At 43.6% G+C, this 22,733-nt stretch overlaps 2 protein-coding genes across 2 annotated transcripts in view; one reads left to right on the forward strand and one right to left on the reverse strand.

The window, feature by feature from the left end:
• LOC120053047 (lipopolysaccharide-responsive and beige-like anchor protein) overlaps positions 1-16,849 on the forward strand; it is a 326,774-nt gene extending 309,925 nt beyond the window's left edge. Inside the window, exons 53-57 of the mRNA XM_039000298.1 lie at positions 14-181; positions 8,709-8,810; positions 9,082-9,278; positions 14,753-14,904; positions 15,229-16,849. Of these exons, the coding sequence (XP_038856226.1) occupies positions 14-181; positions 8,709-8,810; positions 9,082-9,278; positions 14,753-14,904; positions 15,229-15,319 (710 nt within the window). The 3' untranslated portion in view covers positions 15,320-16,849. The remainder of the gene's footprint in view (positions 1-13; positions 182-8,708; positions 8,811-9,081; positions 9,279-14,752; positions 14,905-15,228) is intronic.
• A 2,809-nt stretch (positions 16,850-19,658) lies between these two features.
• LOC120052234 (serine/threonine-protein kinase DCLK2-like) overlaps positions 19,659-22,733 on the reverse strand; it is a 78,677-nt gene continuing 75,602 nt past the window's right edge. The window contains exons 17-18 of the mRNA XM_038999057.1: positions 20,372-20,836; positions 19,659-19,760 (exon numbers count right to left, since the gene is read on the reverse strand). Coding sequence (XP_038854985.1) covers positions 19,659-19,760; positions 20,372-20,836 — 567 coding nt within the window. The remainder of the gene's footprint in view (positions 19,761-20,371; positions 20,837-22,733) is intronic.

Consider the following 22,733-nt stretch of genomic DNA (forward strand, 5'->3'; position numbering starts at 1 on the left):
TGTGTGTTTCCAGGGAAGCTGACCCAGATAGTGTTTGGTCACCGTGACGTGGTGACGTGTCTGGCCAGGTCTGAGTCGTACATCGGAGGGGACTGCTACGTCCTGTCAGGCTCCAGAGACGCCACGTTACTGCTCTGGTACTGGAACGGAAAACACAGCAGCATTGGAGAGAACCCCGGAAGTAAGTACACCTTCTATGCTAGGGGGGGAAATCCTACAGTAACATGAAGAGTACGTCTGCGTTTACACAGGCAGCCCAAATCAGATTTTTTTTTTCTCTTACTAATTGGTCTTTTGACCAATCAGATCAGCTCTTTTGCCAATAATTGGGAAAACAATCAGAATAGGGCTGCCTGTGTAGAGTACCACACTGTCGCCCAGAACCCTCTCTCTCAGAGACATGTCTGACTGTATTTACGGCCCCAGTCTGTAAAGTAACAGCTAGTTTCATCTGACCACACTAGGTCTCCAACACACAGATTGGATTTCAGGAAACTGGCTGTGGTCAAGAAATGGGCTCTCGCTCTGTAGTGTGTGTGTGTGTGTGTGTTAGAGAGAAAGTTAGTGTGTGTGAGAGAACGTTAGTGTGTGTGTGCGCCCATACATGTGTGTGTTGTCCCTCCATGTGTGTGTGAGAGAGTCCGAGGACCACTTAGAGACGGTAAATGTAACGTGGGGGTCGCTGGTCACATGGAAGCCCACCACCTTCCATCTGATACGGGGTTAGAACAGTCATGAAAAGTGCAAACGTTACCGTTGGGGGCCGCCCCTTACAGCCCTTACTCTTACCATGACATATGACACGGACCGTGATGATCAAAGGGCTAAACACACAGCACAGAGCAGTGAGAGTCACTGCCTCCATGGTACTAATTTGGCTGGCTTAGAGACCCTTACATCCTGTTAAGTGCTCTGCTACAAATGGACTGCAATTTATGACAAATTGTGATTTGGTTAATAAGACACATCGGTTGTTGATCTGGAACACGGAACGTTAGATGATAGCGTGTCACTGACCTCATCTGGTGTTTTGGATGTGGATGTCGCAGTCTTTCCCACCACAAGTGGAATTTACCAAGAGGTCTTTCTAAAACTAAAACAAACCAAGGTCTACGGTACAGGTCTACGGGGAAAGTGGGCATGTTGATTAAGTTACAAAATACAGACTTTTGGCTGCTATTTTACAGATTTGGCTGCTATTTTACAGATTTTGGCTGCTATTTTACAGATATTGGCTGCTATTTTACAGATATTGGCTGCTATTTTACAGATTTTGGCTGCTATTTTACAGATTGTAGCTGCTATTTTACAGATTGTGGCTGCTATTTTACAGATTGTAGCTGCTATTTTACAGATTGTAGCTGCTATTTTACAGATTTGGCTGCTATTTTACAGATTGTAGCTGCTATTTTACAGATTGTAGCTGCTATTTTACAGATTTGGCTGCTATTTTACAGATTGTAGCTGCTATTTTACAGATTTGGCTGCTATTTTACAGATTGTAGCTGCTATTTTACAGATTGTGGCTGCTATTTTACAGATTGTGGCTGCTATTTTACAGATTGTGGCTGCTATTTTACAGATTGTGGCTGCTATTTTACAGATTGTGGCTGCTATTTTACAGATTGTAGCTGCTATTTTACAGATTGTAGCTGCTATTTTACAGATTTGGCTGCTATTTTACAGATTGTAGCTGCTATTTTACAGATTGTAGCTGCTATTTTACAGATTTGGCTGCTATTTTACAGATTGTAGCTGCTATTTTACAGATTTGGCTGCTATTTTACAGATTGTAGCTGCTATTTTACAGATTGTGGCTGCTATTTTACAGATTGTGGCTGCTATTTTACAGATTGTGGCTGCTATTTTACAGATTGTGGCTGCTATTTTACAGATTGTGGCTGCTATTTTACAGATTGTAGCTGCTATTTTACAGATTGTAGCTGCTATTTTACAGATTGTAGCTGCTATTTTACAGATTGTAGCTGCTATTTTACAGATTGTAGCTGCTATTTTACAGATTTTGGCTGCTATTTTACAGATATTGGCTGCTATTTTACAGATTTTGGCTGCTATTTTACAGATTTTGGCTGCTATTTTACAGATATTGGCTGCTATTTTACAGATATTGGCTGCTATTTTACAGAGTTTGGCTGCTATTTTACAGATTTTGGCTGCTATTTTACAGATTTTTGCTGCTATTTTACAGATTTTGGCTGCTATTTTACAGATTGTAGCTGCTATTTTACAGATTTGGCTGCTATTTTACAGATTTTGGCTGCTATTTTACAGATATTGGCTGCTATTTTACAGATATTGGCTGCTATTTTACAGATTTTGGCTGCTATTTTACAGATATTGGCTGCTATTTTACAGATTGTGGCTGCTATTTTACAGATTTGGCTGCTATTTTACAGATATTGGCTGCTATTTTACAGATTTTGGCTGCTATTTTACAGATTTTGGCTGCTATTTTACAGATATTGGCTGCTATTTTACAGATATTGGCTGCTATTTTACAGAGTTTGGCTGCTATTTTACAGATTTTGGCTGCTATTTTACAGATTTTGGCTGCTATTTTACAGATTTTGGCTGCTATTTTACAGATTTTGGCTGCTATTTTACAGATTGTAGCTGCTATTTTACAGATTTGGCTGCTATTTTACAGATTTTGGCTGCTATTTTACAGATTGTAGCTGCTATTTTACAGATATTGGCTGCTATTTTACAGATTTTGGCTGCTATTTTACAGATATTGGCTGCTATTTTACAGATTGTAGCTGCTATTTTACAGATTTGGCTGCTATTTTACAGATATTGGCTGCTATTTTACAGATTTTGGCTGCTATTTTACAGATTTTGGCTGCTATTTTACAGATTTGGCCGCTATTTTACAGATATTGGCTGCTATTTTACAGATTTGGGCTGCTATTTTACAGATTGTAGCTGCTATTTTACAGATTGTAGCTGCTATTTTACAGATTTTGGCTGCTATTTTGTGATTTAGCAGTCGAGGTATTCCTTGTTTCCGAGGTGTAAATTACCATTGACCCGCATATTCGGTTAATTCTAAATGATATAAATAATTAGATGTATAATATATTACCATATGAGGTTATTACTTCACGCATGGATGATTACATCACTCTGAGAACAATCAGTAGAAATGTACATTTCATTAATAAAACATGCATACTGTGGGCTGTGTTCATTTATACCAAATAGATCAAACAAGAAAAGATAATTACATTCTACATACGTATATGATGTGTGTGCCTTATGAATCCCCAATTCCACATCGGCTACCCGTGACTTTAAGGTTGGCAGATTTGATTGAATGGGGCAGTTGGCATAGGAGTAGGGTATCTGTGTCGATATGTACATTTGTCTTCCACTGCCCCAGGCAGTGCCAGTTTGCATGGTGTACAGTCTAGTAGTGAATCTAGCGTGTGTGTTTGTATAAAGTGTGTGTGTGTACAGTGCCTTCAGAAAGTATTCATACCCATTGACTTATTCCACATTTTGTTGTGTTACAGCCTGAATTTAAAATGGATTAAATATATCTATTTTTCTCTTACCCATCTACACTCAAAAAACCCATAATGACAAATAGAAAACATGATTTTAGAAATGTAGAAATTAAATTAGAAATGAAAATGAAATACAGAAATATCTAATTTACATAAGTATTCACACCCCTGAGTCAATACTTTGTAGAAGCAGTCTTTCTGGGTAAGTCTCTAAGAGCTTTCCACACCTGGATTGTACAACACTTGCCCATTATTATTTTCAAAATTCTTCAAGCTCTTGTCAAATTGGTTGTTGATCATTGCTAGACAACCATTTTCAGGTCTTGCCATAGATTTTCAAGTAGATTTAAGTCAGAACTGTATCTCGGCCACTCAAGAACATTCAATGTCGTCTTGGTAAGCAACTCCAGTGTATATTTGGACTTGTGTTTTAGGTTGTTGTCCTGCTGAAACGTGAATTTGTCTCCCAGTGTCTGGTGGACAGCAGACTGAACTATGTTTTCCTCTAGGATTTTGCCTGTGCTTAGCTCCATTACGTTTATCTTTTATCCTGAAAAACTCCCCAGTCCTTAACGATTACAAGCATGCCCATAACATGTTGCAGCCACTAATATGCTGGAAAATATGGAGAGTGGTACTCAGTAATGTGTTGTATTAACACTTTATACATAACACTTTATATTCAGGACAACAAGTTAATTGCTTTGTCACATTTTTTGCAGTATTACTTTATTGCCTTGGAGTATTTGTGTTCTGGATGTTTTGGTGTATTTGTGTTCTGTACAGGCATCCTTATTTTCCCTCTGTCAATTAGGTAAATTATTGTGGAGTAACTACAATGTTGTTGATCCATCCTCAGTTTTCTCCTATCACAGCCAATTAACTCTGTAACTGTTTTAAAGTCACCATTGGCACTCATGGTGAAATCCCTGAGCGGTTTCCTTCCTCTCCGGCATCTGAGTTAGGAAGGACACCTGTATCTTTGTCGTGACTGGGTGTATTGATACACCATCCAAAGTGTAACTTCACCATGCTTGAATGGATATTCAATGTCTTTTTAATAAAATATATTTTATTTATCTACCAATAGTAGGTGCCCTTATTTGCGAGGCATTGGAAAACCTTCCTGGTCTTTGTGGTTAAATCTGTGTTTGAAATTCACTGTTCGACTGGGGGACCTTACAGATAATTGTATGTGTGGGGAACAGAGATCGGATAGTCATTTAAAAATCATGTTAAACACTAAGTCCATGCAACTTATTGGTACTTTTAAGCATTTCTACTACTGAACTAATTTAGGCTTGCCATAACAAAGGGCTTGAATACTTATTGACTCAAGACATTTCAGCTTTTCATTTGTAAAAATGTTTATAAACATAATTCCACTTTGACATCATGGGGTATTGTGTGTTGACCTGTGACACATTTAAAAAAAAATATATATATATATTTTTTTTAATTCAGTCTATAACTCAACAAAATGTGGAAAAAGTCAAGCAGTGTAAATACATTTCTGAAGGCTGTATCTGTATATGTGCATCTGTTATTCTTCGGCCTTAGTCTGAGCCAGCCAGCCTGCGTTGTGTACAGAGTAGTTTGTGTGAATCAAGTCTGTCTCTCTGTGTCGGTATCTCTGTCTCGGTCTCTCGGTCTCGGTCTCTCTGTCTCGGTCTCTGAGTGTGTGTGCATCTGTTATTCTCCAGCCTGCCAGATTCTGCATGGTGCAGCAGTGAGTTTTAGCAGCAGTACTTTAATCAGTCCGGCCCACCACCACAATATGATGCTCCATTGCTCTAGACCGCATCAGGGTCTGCTAACCATAGGGCACGAACAAACACACACACACACACACACACACACACACACACACACACACACACACACACACACACACACACACACACACACACACACACACACACCAGAGATTCCTTTATTCTCCCGCCAAACACAGTGCTTTCAAGTTCAGCCCCCTAACACACACACACACAGACACACACGCTAGTTCCTGTTTAGCTGCTGGCTGACACAGATTAGCCTTCTCTGTGCCAAATGTGTCTGCAGTATCCAAATCGTACATTTGCACACACACACTACACACACATCTACACAATCAGTGCCTGCTCCGTACACTTATCTCTGTGTGAGTGAGTGAAGAGCAGTAGAGAGCATGCACAGTGGGAGGGGATTCTGCAGACTATACTGACCTCTGGTGGCTCAACGGTAGAACACACAGGTTTATGGGTTGTTCCCCCCACATTTTTAACCATGACTTTTTAATAAAGATACATTTAGGAAGTAGCCTCTAGATAATCATTCAGTGAACAACAGCTGAAATTATATATTTTTTATTTCTAATCATTACACATACACACAAACACACACATTTATCTTTCCCTAGGTAAATGATACCCTTCTCAGTACACACCCACACACACACATACACATTTCTCTTTCCCCAGGTAAGTGATACTCTTTTCAGTCTACACACACACACATGTTAGCAGTGTTGGTTTTATGTATTATATTGTAATCAGATGTCTGCCTAATGCAAACCAAATGGTGGCGAGCAGCTCAAAAGGTTAAACGATACACCAATATATCAGTTTTATTGATCTTCCACGGGCAAAATCCGACATCACGCTTTAATCCTCGCCGTTGTAGGGCATAAATCAGCGTTTCTGACGTTTAGGATGTTTGACAGTTAACTTAATGAAATCTATACATGAAGAGATCATGACCTGTTGGTCTGGTGTGGCCACAGTGTCAGCATGGTGGAACGTAGTTGGAAAGTCGTCAGGATGCCTGCCTGGGCCTTTAAAAGCCGTTAAAATATTTCACTGAAATGAACATAAAGGGCTTGTCCATCATACCAGGAGCCTTTTTACTTTACAGGGGAGGTCAGTGGAGGTACAGAACTTTCTGCACTTTACTGTGTTTAGGGTTACTAACCACCAAGCTGAAGGCAGTTAGTGTATCGGAGGAGTCTGCACTAATGAAAGATTTACACACGTTGTGTTTTTACTCCAGAAAGTTCAGGAGTCAGTCATTTATGTGTATTGAGTTAAACTAAACCAAAGTCTAATTCAATTGCAGAGTGAAGTTGTTAAATGTGTAGTCAAAATACTCAAATTTATACCAACGCTTGTTGATTTGCACAATGGCTATATAGTGGGAAAAGGGCTAGTGAAAGAGGCACATCAATGTTGAACATAGTCAGCTATCTCCTAGGTATGTTCTCTACAACATCAATGGTGAACATAGTCAGCTATCTCCTAGGTATGTTCTCTACAACATCAATGGTGAACATAGTCAGCTATCTCCTAGGTATGTTCTCCAACAACATCAATGGTGAACATAGTCAGCTATCTCCTAGGTATGTTCTCTACAACATCAATGGTGAACATAGTCAGCTATCTCCTAGGTATGTTCTCAACAACATCAATGGTGAACATAGTCAGCTATCTCCTAGGTATGTTCTCTACAACATCAATGGTGAACATAGTCAGCTATCTCCTAGGTATGTTCTCAACAACATCAATGGTGAACATAGTCAGCTATCTCCTAGGTATGTTCTCTACAACATCAATGGTGAACATAGTCAGCTATCTCCTAGGTATGGTCTCTACAACATCAATGGTGAACATAGTCAGCTATCTCCTAGGTATGTTCTCTACAACATCAATGGGGAACATAGTCAGCTATCTCCTAGGTATGGTCTCTACAACATCAATGGTGAACATAGTCAGCTATCTCCTAGGTATGGTCTCTACAACATCACTCCTCAGAACGTGCTATTCCAATCCTCAAGGCTCAGCAAAGTAACAGCATATTCTATAGGTGGCTTCCATGTAAAACAATTCGGTATTTAACAACCATGTCCATTCTAGCTTTTCCATTTCTATGACTTCCTTCTTGAAGTGCTGTCTGTCGGTCTGTCTCCTGCTGTAGTTGAACTTGACCCTGTCCTCTCCTCTGTTTGAGAAGACCCAGGGCACCGTGCGAGACGTGGCGTTGAGACGCCCTCTGTCTGATAGTGAACTCCTAATGAACTGCAGTGTGGGACTGACTGTGGTACAGTGCTTTAGCAGCTTTAGTATGACCTCTGACCTCTCACCCCACATCAAAGGGAGCAGGGGTCAGCTGGGACCCCCTGTTAAACACCAATATTATCAGTGCAGCAACCTGGCTCCTGTAAAGCACCACAAAGTGGCAGGCAGACTTTACCATCCCTCGGAGGGAGGGAGGGAGGGAGGGAGGGAGGGAGGGTATGGTTGGACTCTTTCTTCTCTGTCTACTCTGCAGTGCATGTCCATTGGCTGTATTTACTTAACAAGTTTCATCACTGACTGATGTAGTGGTCAACATTGTGGTATATCCAACAGTGGGCAGTACTAGTATTGGCAGGACAGGTGTTGATTGGTTGGAGCTAACCCAGGGCAGAACTCTTGTTTGGGCTCTTGTCTCTGACGGCTCAGCCCAACGCAAGTGAATGATGGGCTGTTCTTTTTGGCACATCTCTTTCTCTTCTCCTCATCTCCTAAAGGACGGTGTCAGAGCCCAGTCTCTTGTCTGGAGGCATCTGGAGTTGGTTAGGCTCTTCTGGGGGAGTACAGTGTATTAAAGGAAGAGGGAGACTGTTAGTGACAAGTGTTGGAGAGAGAGAGTGGAGATGATATGGCTGGATGAGTCCTGTCTGTTTGCTGAGAGAGGTGGGGGTGAGTTGGGAGTGTGTGTTTTGGTCTGGGTCTCTGATGAAGAATAATTATTCTAGAATAAATGGCAGCTACTATGCTCTAGTTCCAGTGATGGTCAGAGTCCACCACATATCCACCCACTCTTAAATAAGGACCAATTCTCACAACCACCCACACCTAATAGCTAAAACCACTGACCGTTATGATGAGAGCTCGTCAGAATCACTCTGCATTGTTTTATAGCCAGAGCACATACTCTGACAATATGTTGCCATTCGTTTCTGAATTCTCATTTCTATGTGGTGAAATGCATGACCATAAAGTGGGTCTTCCACTTTGAATATACCAAGCATCACATTCTGAGGCACTATGACTTATAGGGAAATGATTGTGTGGATTTACCGCCCTCTAGTGGCTGTAAAATGAACATGCCCACACCTGATTTCCATTGGCTAACGTGCGTTTGTGTGTTTTTCCCCAGCTGAGTTTGTGACGCCCAGAGCCATCCTGACGGGTCATGACTGTGAGGTGACCTGCGCCAGTGTGTGTGCCGAGCTGGGACTGGTCATCAGTGGCTGCAGAGGTGAGTGTGTGTGTGGATCAACCGAGGCCTCTTGCTACAGACTAGGTTCAAAAGTAACTTAGATCTTGGTCACACTGACAATATGAATGTCAGAACAGTGAACACTTTCATACTGAACAACCTCATACTGTCAATGTAGACAGGTCTGTAAGTCGCTTTGGATTTAGAAGAAGAAATGACCATGTTATAATGTCATTATGATGATAAACCCGTGAGTGAATCAGTGGAAATCAGAGCCTGGTTAGTAACTTCTATGTTCCTCCACTCACAGAGGGCCCGTGTCTGATCCATTCCATGAATGGGGATCTGCTGCGGACCCTGGAGGGCCCGGGGGGCTGCGTGCAGCCCCGTCTCATCCAGTCCTCTACAGAGGGCCACGCCGTGGTCTACTACGACAAGGGACACTTCTGCTTCTTCTCCATCAACGGAAAGCTGCTGGGACACATGGAGGTGGAGGAGAACATCAGGGTAAAGGAACCCACTGATATAGAGGGACAAAGTCATTTCATTAAGCTTCTAATGGTTTTAATGTTTTGTTGGAAAGCCTAGTGTACACACGTTTTGACCTTCATCAAGTTCAAAGTAAGGTGCTTATTTCTAGAGTGGGCTGCCTCTCTCTGTTCTATTCTACTGGTCTGGGAAAGTTTCTGTGCTTCATCATGCCAGTGGTCTGCTCTCTGATTAAAGGACAGCTCTGTGGTCTGTCTGCCTCAGGGCATACACATCTACAAACCCCTCACGCACACACACATGCGCGCACACAAACACTTCTAGCCTAGGAAGTACCAGGTCAAAGGCTCTTTACTTCCATTTCTCCTCCAACCTCTCCTCTCCTCCAGTCCAGACAAGTCTCTTTGATCCTGGGCTCCCGTGTCGAGTCCTATCAGGTCTTAGTGCTGGTTCAACATGGCAGGAGGGCGGACATTCTCCCAGTCCTAGCCCCATTAACAACCCTCAGGCACCACCCGACACATTCCCACATTTCACATTTCCTGCCTCACGGCTACGGTGTCACAAAATGGCCGCGGCTCTTTGGCCAGTTTCCCTTTCCCCCTGTTTCCGATGGGCCTGGGAAATGTAACCCAGTCCCTCATAGGCACACCTGCTTCCCATTTGAGCCAGCTGTATTCTGCCCCTGTCACCCAGTCACAGTCATAGTCACAGCCATAGCACCAGGACTTAGACTGATTACTGAGCTATATACATACATATACCCCCCCCCCCCCCCCCCATTTGTTTCCAATAAGCAGACTGGATCAGAATTCATTGGCAGAGCAAGTCTGGTATTGAGTTGGTGGTGACATGCTGCTGAATAGGAAAGGTTATTAAATGGATAAACTTAGAAGTTTAGAATGATTTTCTACTGTAATGTTTCAGATTCTACTGAAGATCAGGTTGGTGAGATCCAGATCAAATGATCCTCCAAATAGCTGTTATGAAGATTAGTTTTCCGATTTTATCCACCGCTATTTTGTTAACAACAACAGTTTTGCCAATAGTGTAGCCAGCCTCCTTTTCTCATGTATATGAACTGTTAGTCTTTATTTATCAGATCCACAACGACTCTCTGATAGACAGTTAGTTGCTGTCTTATCCAACACAGTTTTAGGTTTTGCCAGGTCCCCGTACTGTACTCCCCAGCTCGTTCTTTTCATGTACATAAACCGCTTTGCGTCTCTCCTCTGCTGTGCGTTGTAAATTCCTGCCACGTCAGACAGAATCAGGGCAGTCTTAACATCTCAGGGTAGCTCTGTGAGAGCAGCGGCCCCCCTCGTCTCAGTATGAGGCCTGGACGTGGTGTTTAATGCACTGCACTAGACACCAGTATCAATCTTCAGCTAGCGCTGCGTCCCACCACACAGCAGGACTCCGGGATAAATAAATGTTTGTCCTGGCCCAAGGTGTCCCCTTACAGTAGTCTCGTCCCAGACTGTGTGTTGCTGTGTGTGTGTGTGTGTGTGTGTGTGTGTGTGTGTGTGTGTGTGTGTGTGTGTGTGTGTGTGTGTCTGTGTCTGTGTGTGGGTACATTTGTGTGTGTGGGTGCACAAGTGCTTATGTGTGCATGCAGCGTGAATGTGACTGGGTATGTTAATAGTGGAGCTTATTTTTGTATTGGTATTTATTATGGATCCCCATTAGGTCATGCCAAACAAATGAAAAATAAAATAAAACAGTTCATGTAATATTATTACACCACTACATATCTAATATATGTGTGTAGAGTGAGGGTTCTGGCATGTGTGTGTCCTCATAGTCCGCATTGTTCCATAAGGTGTAGTTTTATGTTTATGTTACAGCTTGCATGAGTTACTTGATGTGGAATAGAGTTCCATGTAGTCATGGCTCTGTGTAGTACTGTGTGTTTTCCTGAGTCCGTTTTGGACTTGGGGATTGTGAAGAGTCCTCTGGTGGCATGTCTTGTTGGGTATGCATGGATGTCTGAGCTGTGTGCTAGTCGTTTGAACACACATCTCTGTGCTTTCAACATGTCAATACCTCTCACAACGGAAAGTAGTGATGCAGTCAATCGTTCGTCTACTTTGAGCCGGGAGAGATTGACATGCATGTCATTGATGTTAGCTCTCTGTGTACATTTAAGGGCCAGCCGTGCTTCTCTGTTCTGGGCCAACTGTAATGTGCCTATGTCCCCCTTTGTGTCACTTGCCTGTATGACTGGGCAGTAGTCCAGGTGTGACAAAACTAGTGCCTGTAGAACTCTTGTTGATAGGGATGCCAAGAAGCAGAGCAGTGCTTTATTACAGATCTCTCCCCATCTTAGCTACCGCTGCATCAATATCTCTGGACCATGTCGGTTTACAATCCAGGGTTACACCAAGCAGTGATTGGATGATTTGTCCCAAATACAATGCTTTTTAAAATATGTAGGACTAGCTTATTACTTGCAACCCATTTAAAACTGACTGCAGCTCTTTGTTAAATGTTGCAGTGATTTCACTTGTTGTAGTAGCTGATGTGTAGAATGTTGAGTCATCAGCATACATAGACACACAAGCTTTACTCAGAGCCAGTGCCAGGTAATTAGTAAAGGTTATATAAAGTAAGGGGCCTAGACAGCTGCCCTGGGGAATGCCCAACTCCACCTGGATTATGTTGGAGAGGCTTCCATTAAAAAACACCCTCTGTGTTAGACAGATAACTCTCTACCCATGCTATAGATGTAAAGCCACAACACAGCAGCAGATTATATTGAATAATGTCAAAAACTGATGTCATTTATCCCATTTAGAATATGGCCCTAGTTGCGTTGGAGGGTAACTCTCAGCAACAACCTCTCTCTTTGCTGGTTCTCTGATAGCAGATTCATCCAGCGTAGTTGAGTTGAGGCCATGCTGAATGGATTACAGTCTTAGCCCCACTAATATAACTCAGACAGTGTAAGTAACCATTCTAGCAGATTGGTTACTATGGGCGTTAAAAGGAGCATGTGGTTCTATAATAGTTCTCCCTGGCATCATTGCCAGGCTCTGAAGTCATCCTTCAGACACCTGAGTCACGTCGGCAATCTAGGCTCCTGTGGAGACGGTGGCCATCTTGTTTGGCCTCCCAGTTGCAGAGTGGCTGATTTTATTCTGTCTGGGAACAGCCTCCTACCTGGGTCTGGCTGAGTCGTCTGCCAGGTCTCCAACCCCCCAGCAGCACACAGTGGGTTATGTACTAGGCCGATTCATAGAAGGCTACATCAACACCATATAGTAAGTACATCATCAGTGCCAGAGGCTGGATGGAGTAACACTGACTTCACGGAGGAACAATTAAAAGAGAGTAACTGTCAAGTTAGTTCATGAGTTGAGGTCATGAATCAGAACAGTTTGTTCAGTTTGGGACTACTGCCACTAGTTCGGTGAATGTAATGGCCCATTCCTGAAATACCGAGAGCCATTTTGGCAAACAATATCTTAACTACATTTTCCTTTGTTGAGTTAATCCTAAATGATGTTGATCTAAATGTCTGTTCTCTTAATCAATAGTGTCAGATTAACTGACAAAAATTGCTATGGGGCTTTATATGGCAAGATAAAGGACGCAATTAGACAGATATCAGACACACAGCAAACAAATCTAAACAGAAAGATCTCCCTCCCCCGATCACCCCACAGCCATACTACTTTCCCAGAATCCTTTCCCAGTCCTCTTGGATGGCGATCTAACAAAATGCTCTGGAAAGATTGATCCCTCAGTCTCGTTGCCAGTGTGTGAGTGTGTGTGCGTGGCTCTTGTGTCCGATCGAGTGTGTATATGCGTGAGTGTGAGTCAGTGCATTAGTTCAGACTGCCAGGTATTCTGATACCGCAGTTTACTGTCAGCAGTGGTCCGTTCACTTCCCTGTGGCTCATAAGAAGAGGCCAAACACTGACTGTACTGTACTGTACTGTACTGTTCTGTCTGTCTGTCTGTCTGTCTGTCTGTCTGTCTGTCTGTCTGTTTGTACAGTATATCTGTCTCTGTCTGACTGTACTGTATATCTGTCTGTTTGTCTGTCTGTACTGCATATCTGTCTGTTTGTACTGTATATCTGTCTGTCTGTCTGTACTGCATATCTGTCTGTTTGTACTGTATGTCTGTCTGTCTGTACTGTACTGTATATCTGTCTGTTTGTACTGTATATCTGTCTGTCTGTCTGTACTGTATATCTGCAACCAGTGATCAAGTCCATTGGGAGCAGTCAGGCTAGCTAAAGTGATTTTTCTTATAGTGTAGACATTTCCCCATTTTGAATATGCAACGACTGTCTTAAATGTTTTGATTGTTAAATGATCCATTATATTAGTTTTAGCGGTGGTATAAGCATCTAACGCAACTTTTGATTGACTTGAGTTGGTATCACAAAATAAGCTAAACTGATTGCCAGGAATGTGCCAATTTGCGTTAAATTCAAAACTAAGTTTTGTTCATGTCAAATATTTATCATTTGAAATAAACTCTGGCAGCTGCACCACATATGTCTGGGATGATGAATGTTTTTGTTTAATCTTCCATCCGGTAATTGCACTTCTTTTCTAATCCTTCTAAGCCAGCTGTGACTGAAATAGCTGCATCCCATCTAACATACAGTATGTTCATGTGAAACCGCTAATTAGGCTAACTTACACTAGTTATTACTTACATTTCCTTGTCATTTCATCAGCGTTTGTTACCTCGTGATTGATGCCTCCGACTGGCTTCAATTTCCAACTATATACTGTATGCATAAATATACCCCAACACAGAAGTTTAGTGTAGGGCCGTAGTGTATCCCCGTTTCCCTTGGGAACCCATTAAAGTGTAACACAGCCCATAAGTGCACAGGAAAACCAGATGAGCAGAATAAATCTCTCTCCACAGTGTCTGTGGGGAGCCGTGGCTTGTAGCAGTTCAGTTGGATGGACTGCTGTTCTGTTCTGTTCTGTTCTGTGCTGCTCGCCACATGAATGTTGTGAAATATCTGATTGATACTGTGCCTCTCTCGCTTGGTGCAGGAAGTGCTCACAGAGACTTTGATTGAAGTAGCACACCGTGAGGTAGGTGGTGAGGTCACTGGTGTCCTAGGCTAGGTCACTAAATCGGACCACAAAGCCTATACTGATAAAGCTTTGGTTGGTTGTTTTTAAAGAGCTGTTGTAGACGCTCTATTGGACAAATAGCAGACGTCAATATGGCGACAGGATTCCTCACTGGGCAATAAGCCCATGTTTATTATGCTTTATGATAGTGGTCAGCTCTGGTGTGGTGTGAGGGAGTTACACATCCCATCCAAATCTCTGCATGTATTAGCGCCCTCCAGTGGTAGGTGCAATAGGCTGCAGGTCATGACGCTGTCCACAGGAGGGCGCTGACAGCCTCATGGACAATGCAATAGAACAGTAATACAGCAATGTTCCCTATTGTCTTGTACATAACGTCTCCTGTCAGTCAAAGTGGTGCTGTTTCTCCTCTCCCGTCAGGCCATGCTGCTGAGTCGGGACGGACAGTACCTGCTGACGGGGGGAGACGGGGGAGTTCTGTCTGTCTGGCAGGTTCACAACCTCAAACAGATGTTCACCTACCCTGGCTGTGACGCAGGCATCCGCTCCATGGCCATGTCCAACGACCAAAGGTAACATACACACCTGGACTCTGACGCTGTAATCTTCACTCACATAGGTGTTGTGTGGTATGAAGTTTTAGCACATAGGAAGAAATAATGAAAATATGGACTAATGATATCTTCAGATGTGTGGGTTTGTAGTAACTAACATCAGATGGGAAATAAAAAACCTTCCCAATCTAGAATGCACAGAATACCATGATGAAGACCTTGGTGTTATTCACAGTATAAAGACAGTAGACGTACTGTATGGCATTAGTAAAAGTACATCATGTTCTGTCTACATGTATGAGCCTTAACTCAACACTCCCTCTGGGCTCTGTCCTCTCCTAGGTGCATCATAACCGGCATGGCGTCTGGTAGTATAGTCCTGTTCTACAACGACTTCAACAGGTGGCACCACGAGTACCAGACCAGATACTGAGGCAGGACCACACAACAACAACAATCCCTGAGAATCTGGTTAACGTGGGACCTACCTACTGCAATCCTGTCGTTCCATGTCCTAAGGCACTACTCAATACATATTGATATCCTGAATGTATCTTAAGAGAAGAAAAACTGTCTGATTCTGTCGAAAGAAGCAAACTATTTTTTAAAAAAGGGCATTGCTATATTTTGTAGGGCATATCGAAAATTTCATATAATATATCTTAGGGTGGGGTTATATACCTATGGTTACAAATCTATTTTTAGCTTGTTAAGAGTCTATTTTCATCTCGAGCAGAGGAAAATAAGGGTTCAAAGTGGAAGTAGGTAGAAAAGTATATTTGCATCTATTGTCTTAAGAATCCATATATTTGTGTACGTTAGGGGTGAGTGATTATTTTCAATAGGTGTGAAACGTGGAGATATAATCATTATTTTGGTCATTAATATCAATTTTTTCATGCTCTTTTTGCTACTGTGGAAACACAGGGAAATAAAATATGTGAAGTTTGTGTGGTGATCGAGCAGGAAGTTCATTAAGTCCTTTATGTGTTCATGACTTGAGGGAATATATTCTATTTAAATGTTTGTACCACACCTCTGTGTAAATGGACAGATCTTGCCTTCCTGTGCATGAGTTATTCCTCTGCTGTCCTGATGTTGGCGTACACTGCACAAAGACTTGTCACCAGTTGTCATATGTGTATCAGACAGACATCATAGTAACAAGATGGCTGCCGGTGTGATTAGTTTGTTTGTATCCGAGTGTAGTCATGACGATCATTAGCTTTATGTATGTACTGTAACCATACTGATGAATAATATGTCTGTCAGTAGAAACAAATGTCAGGGGCTATGTCCTAATTTTGTAAAATGGCGTCCTTTCCTCATCACCTATCAGAACTTTACATGTAGGAGACGGGACGAGGAAAGGAAGCCATTCCAAATTTCCCGACGTAGCCATGATGTGCTTCTTTGTATAACTTCTTGTTAGCTTTACCTCCTCTACTGAGGTATTTGCAGTACTTAAGCATATACTGTATCATATTAGCGATCGACACAGTGCCCAAACCATGCTAGGATCATCAAAGTCCATCGAAGTATCTCATCTTGGCAAAGAGAGGTGCAGCGAAATGAGGGACTTGTCAGTCTGTCTGTGTGTCACGGTGAATATTCACTGGTTAAACCAGACCACAGACAACCCTGGTCCTGGACAGCCAAAGGGTGTGCACTTTTTGGTTCAAGCCCAGCTTTAAAATACCCGATTCTACCTAATTATGGGCCTTCAGGTCAAAACTGAATTGAATCAGGTGTTTTGGTGCAGGGTTGGAACACCCGATGTGGTTCCTCCAATACAACGGTTGCTCATAAGGAGAAACATTCCGTGTTGGTGTGGTTACGATTACAATGAAATGGCTACTACTGTATTTTCTATGTATCGCTCAATATTTTGGCAATCAATTTGGAATGAGTGTTTTTGACGCGTGATGAGTTCTGACAAATAAATTTGAATTTTTTAACTTGAGACATTGTCTTCAATTGAACTGTTATTTGAACTCCCGTTTTCTGAAGTTAGACTGGAATGTAGCCAGGGGTGGCGTTGCACTAACCACATCGTTCACAGAAGCTGCACAACTTCTTCACCTGGCTGCAGTCAAGGCCTAGGTAGGTAGGTTTAACCCATAGAGAATGATAGAGGCCATATTAGCATGGGTAGTATCATTGAGGGCTTCCACAATTTTAATGTAGTTGACTGGGTGGGACTTCCATCTTCATTGGCTGATCCTTCCTGGTGACCCTGTTGGAGTCATGTCCAACCGGGTCATCGGGCGGGATCAGCCAATTGCGAAAAAGAACATTGACTACTTCAAAATGGAGATAGCATGGGCAGCGTCATTGAGGCTGCCACAGAGCCTATAATGGCACAGATACAAAGATGAGTGCTATATCTATGGTTTTGTCTCAGGTTTATTCACATTGGAAAACTAGAAGGGTATAAAGACAGTTTAGATAGAATATCATCAATATATATTGTGCAACCTTCCCTTTAAGAGATGACGGTTGGAGAGTCTTCACCAGGACCTGCTTGCTGCTCTCCATGTGTCAAACCCCCCAACACAGTGCAGGTGCTGCCATCATAGACCACTCAGGCCAGGTGACCTGCAGAGCAGGGGGTTATGGGAGTCTGTGGGTCCCTAGCTTGGTTCCCCATAGGCTCAATGTTAGAGCTAGATCTGGTAACTGGCTAAGTAGATCTGATTCATCCGGATACACATCATCAAATAGTTGTTTTCATTGGCTAATGGTTGGAATTAGGCCATGTTGTTGCTTCAGATATTGTCCACAGGAGGGCGCTGATGATCACATGGGTCTCAGTCACTTTACCTCATTGTGAATGGCTTATAATATTTGATTTCTACACACCTTTATCAACATAGGCATTTTCACACAATCAAAAACATAGTGCCAAAGAAATAAAAACATCAACAAAACACTGATTTGAATACTTTTTATTGCGTTTGAAGTTCTCCGATGTGCTCCTAATACAAAATGATAAAGGAGTCACATAGTGGCTAAATGTCTGCACAAACTAAAACTGCTGGCCAAAGCTGACAGGAGTGTTTTTCCTGTTTGAAATGTAATTTTCATACACGTATCCAGACTAAAACTGCAATAAAAAAAAGCATTATGATGATGACAGTGTAGTTTGACTAAACATTACACAACAGCTACTATACGTACAATAGTACCAGCTTGACGTACGTGTGTGTGTGTGTGTGTGAGAGGGAGACCTGTTTTGTGGGGAGGCAGAGGGAGGAACACGGCATGCAACTAAAGCCCCTTGGAGTAGTAGTGCTGTGCATCGGAGCCATTATCAATATCCGAAGGGTTAAACCCTAACCAACTGCATGCAGTAGGCTAGGTAAGGAGATACGGGGGCTGCATCCCAAATGGTACCCTATTCCCCTACATAGTGTACTACTTTTGACCCTATGGGCCCTGCTCAAAAGTAGTGCACTATATAGGGAATAGGGTGCGATTTGGGACTTAACCATGGACTTTAAAACAAGTGCATTACCATTACAGACAAAGACAACAGCAAAGTGGAACAGCCTCACGTTATTATCCAGTAAATCTGGACTGATAAATGAGTATATGAGGGGATAGCGCTCCCAGTGTTTCCTGTCAGCTGGTTTCAGAAAAGGAATCTAACTACTGGGTCAGGTTCATTAGGGCACACAATGAAAAACGTTTTGCAACGGAGGGCGAAAATGAGTGTTTCTTACAGGACATGTCCAGGAAGTCCCTTCCTGTTTGTCTGTTTTCTTCCATTTTGTGCCTGATGAACATTTACATTTTATTAATTTAGCAGACGCTCTTATCCAGAGCGACTTACAGGAGCAATTAGGGTTAAGTGACTTGCTCAAGGGCACCGACAGATTTGTCACCTAGTTGGCTTGGGGATTTGAACCAGTGACATTTCGGTTACTGGCCAAACGCTCTTAAAACGCTAGGCTACCTGCCGCCCTGAACACACCCCTGATCTGGCAGCTATTTTCACAGGCACACCTCTCCTCATTGACACGTTCATCTTCTACTCTGTTGCGTCTCTCTTTTGGTGTTCAGCAGTTAAACACTACAGGCTCCATAGCGGACCAATGATAAACAGGCTTTACAGGCAAGAAAAGAAAACAAACTCAAACCTTCAACTTTCATTCGGATGCCTCGTGTCTGTCATACAATACTATATACATCTACAGTAGTAGTTTATCTTAAAACAGACGGCAAGCACGCCAAATAATACACTTCTACCCATAATCAATGTGTGCGTGCGTGTCTACCAACCAACCACAGACAATAAATAAAACATGATCAGAAGTAATTCCAGAAAACCCCATCTGAAACCACACACCAACTAGCCAGGCCTCGCTCTGTTTTCTCCATATCGCTCATATATAAATACACACATACCGTACATACAAATCAACCAAAATGTACAAAACACCTCAACTTCCCTCTTGGAGCGTGGATATGATGGGTTCTCTACAGAGATTGTACTGTAGGTTGTAGGAGCCATATTTATTTATTTTTATTATTTTTTTATTATTTTTTTGCCATTTGCTGCTTGGGAGCCTAGGAAAGATACAGCAGTGGATATCAGCTGTTATACTGTTACTGGGGGTGGAGGTTCTATCTGTATCTAGCCCCCTACATGCGAATCATAGGTCTGGGGATACGGCGCGTGGAGGTAAGGGAGCTTGAAAGGTACAAATTAGACCATGGTCCAGCAGCCAGTCATTCTTTCTCACAGCTCTCTGGCAGTAGCTTCAACGTCAAGGCCCACCAGGGGTGGGGGCACGGTTGGGGGGGAGCAGGTAACGGGTGCCGGAGGGGTGGGAGAAGAGGGAGAGGAGCAGGTCAGGGGTGAGGAAGTGCTGGGAAAGGCAGACAGAGGGTCGGAGGGAGAGGGGCAGGTAAAAAGAGAGGGAGGGTCGGAGGGAGAGAGAGGGGCAGGAGGAGAGGGGGAGGCTTTGCGTTTGGAAGGTGATGAGGCAGAGGGGCAAGTAACTGGCATATGAGAGGCCCCAGGGAAGGCACAGACATGGAGCTTGGTTGGAGAGGAAAGAGAAGGGGACATGTGGAGTTTGGTAGGTGAAGAGGGAGAGGAAGGAGAGGGAGAGATAACAGGTTTGGAAGGTGAAGAGGGAGAGATAACAGGTTTGGAAGGTGAAGAGGGAGAGATAACAGGTTTGGTAGGTGAAGAGGGAGAGATAACAGGTTTGGTAGGTGAAGAGGGAGAGATAACAGGTTTGGAAGGTGAAGAGGGAGAGATAACAGGTTTGGTAGGTGAAGAGGGAGAGATAACAGGTTTGGTAGGTGAAGAGGGAGAGATAACAGGTTTGGTAGGTGAAGAGGGAGAGATAACAGGTTTGGAAGGTGAAGAGGGAGAGATAACAGGTTTGGTAGGTGAGGAGGGAGAGATAACAGGTTTGGTAGGTGAAGAGGGAGAGATAACAGGTTTGGAAGGTGAAGAGGGAGAGATAACAGGTTTGGTAGGTGAGGAGGGAGAGATAACAGGTTTGGTAGGTGAAGAGGGAGAGGGAGAGATACGTTTAGTAGGAGAGGAAGGAGAGGGAGAGTTGTTGGGCCTGGTAGGGGAGGTAGGATAGATAGAGATGTTAGGCTTGGTAGGAGAGGAAGGAGAGACAGGGACAGAGGGAGAGGTAACAGGTCTGGTAGGTGTTGAAGGAGAGATGGGAGGGGATACAGGGACAGGCACATCAGTCTGAGGACTCTTGGGCTCCTCCTCTGGCAGGGCAGGCTTGGTGGGTGATGCCAGCTTGGTGGGTACTGGCAGCTTGGTGTTGGGTGAGACTGGTGAGGCTTGCTTGACTGGCATGGCTGCAGGAGGGACTACTATCTTCCCAGGCGGTGGTGGGGGCGGAGGTGGTGCTGTGGGCCTCTGGCTGCGACGAGTCAGCTGGATCCTCTTCTTATCTAGAGCTGTGTTCTGGTAGAGGTCAGGGGTGAGGGGTGAGGGAAAGAAAGTCAGACTGACACTCACCTGCTGTACAATACAACAGAACCAAACAGGTAGGGAGAGACAGAAATAAAAAACAGTGGGTCAATATACACTGCTCAAAAAATGAAGGGAACACTTAAACAACACAATGTAACTCCAAGTCAATCACACTTCTGTGAAATCAAACTGTCCACTTAGGAAGCAACACTGATTGACAATAAATTTCACATGCTGTTGTGGAAATGGAATAGACAAAAGGTGGAAATTAGCAAGACACCCCCAATAAAGGAGTGGTTCTGCAGGTGGTGACCACAGACCACTTCTCAGTTCCTATGCTTCCTGGGTGATGTTTTGGTCACTTTTGAATGCTGGCGGTGCTTTCACTCTAGTGGTAGCATGAGACGGAGTCTACAACCCACACAAGTGGCTCAGGTAGTGCAGCTCATCCAGGATGGCACATCAATGCGAGCTGTGGCAAGAAGGTTTGCTGTGTCTGTCAGCGTAGTGTCCAGAGCATGGAGGCGCTACCAGGAGACAGGCCAGTACATCAGGAGATGTGGAGGAGGCCGTAGGAGGGCAACAACCCAGCAGCAGGACCGCTACCTCCGCCTTTGTGCAAGGAGGAGCACTGCCAGAGCCCTGCAAAATGACCTCCAGCAGGCCACAAATGTGCATGTGTCTGCTCAAACGGTCAGAAACAGACTCCATGAGGGTGGTATGAGGGCCCGACGTCCACAGGTGGAGGTTGTGCTTACAGCCCAACACCGTGCAGGACGTTTGGCATTTGCCAGAGAACACCAAGATTGGCAAATTCGCCACTGGCGCCCTGTGCTCTTCACAGATGAAAGCAGGTTCACACTGAGCACATGTGACAGACGTGACAGAGTCTGGAGATGCCGTGGAGAACGTTCTGCTGCCTGCAACATCCTCCAGCATGACCGGTTTGGCGGTGGGTCAGTCATGGTGTGGGGTGGCATTTCTTTGTGGGGCCGCACAGCCATCCATGTGCTCGCCAGAGGTAGCCTGACTGCCATTAGGTACCGAGATGAGATCCTCAGACCCCTTGTGAGACCATATGCTGACACATGCACATTTGTGGCCTGCTGGAGGTCATTTTGCAGGGCTCTGGCAGTGCTCCTCCTTGCACAAAGGCGGAGGTAGCGGTCCTGCTGCTGGGTTGTTGCCCTCCTACGGCCTCCTTCACGTCTCCTGATGTACTGGCCTGTCTCCTGGTAGCGCCTCCATGCTCTGGACACTACGCTGACAGACACAGCAAACCTTCTTGCCACAGCTCGCATTGATGTGCCATCCTGGATGAGCTGCACTACCTGAGCCACTTGTGTGGGTTGTAGACTCCGTCTCATGCTACCACTAGAGTGAAAGCATTCAAAAGTGACCAAAACATCACCCAGGAAGCATAGGAACTGAGAAGTGGTCTGTGGTCACCACCTGCAGAACCACTCCTTTATTGGGGGTGTCTTGCTAATTGCCTATAATTTCCACCTTTTGTCTATTCCATTTGCACAACAGCATGTGACATTTATTGTCAATCAGTGTTGCTTCCTAAGTGGACAGTTTGATTTCACAGAAGTGTGATTGACTTGGAGTTACATTGTGTTGTTTAAGTGTTCCCTTTATTTTTTTGAGCAGTGTATAATGGAGAAAACTGCCCCAAGATAACGTTCAACCCCACTGATCTGACAGTAAGGTCCATGGGGTAATGTTTCTATATAATATTAAACACAGTAGATAAAAAAAAAATATATATGGACAAAAACATCCATAGATGGGGTGATTTTACAGTGACAGACCCTTCACAGTAGTAGACTGACCCAACAAGACAGCAAATCATATCATCAATGCTCAACATGCACTGTAAGGGAAA

This window comes from Salvelinus namaycush, chromosome 8, assembly GCF_016432855.1.
Source record: "Salvelinus namaycush isolate Seneca chromosome 8, SaNama_1.0, whole genome shotgun sequence".
Taxonomy (NCBI): Eukaryota; Metazoa; Chordata; class Actinopteri; order Salmoniformes; family Salmonidae; genus Salvelinus; species Salvelinus namaycush.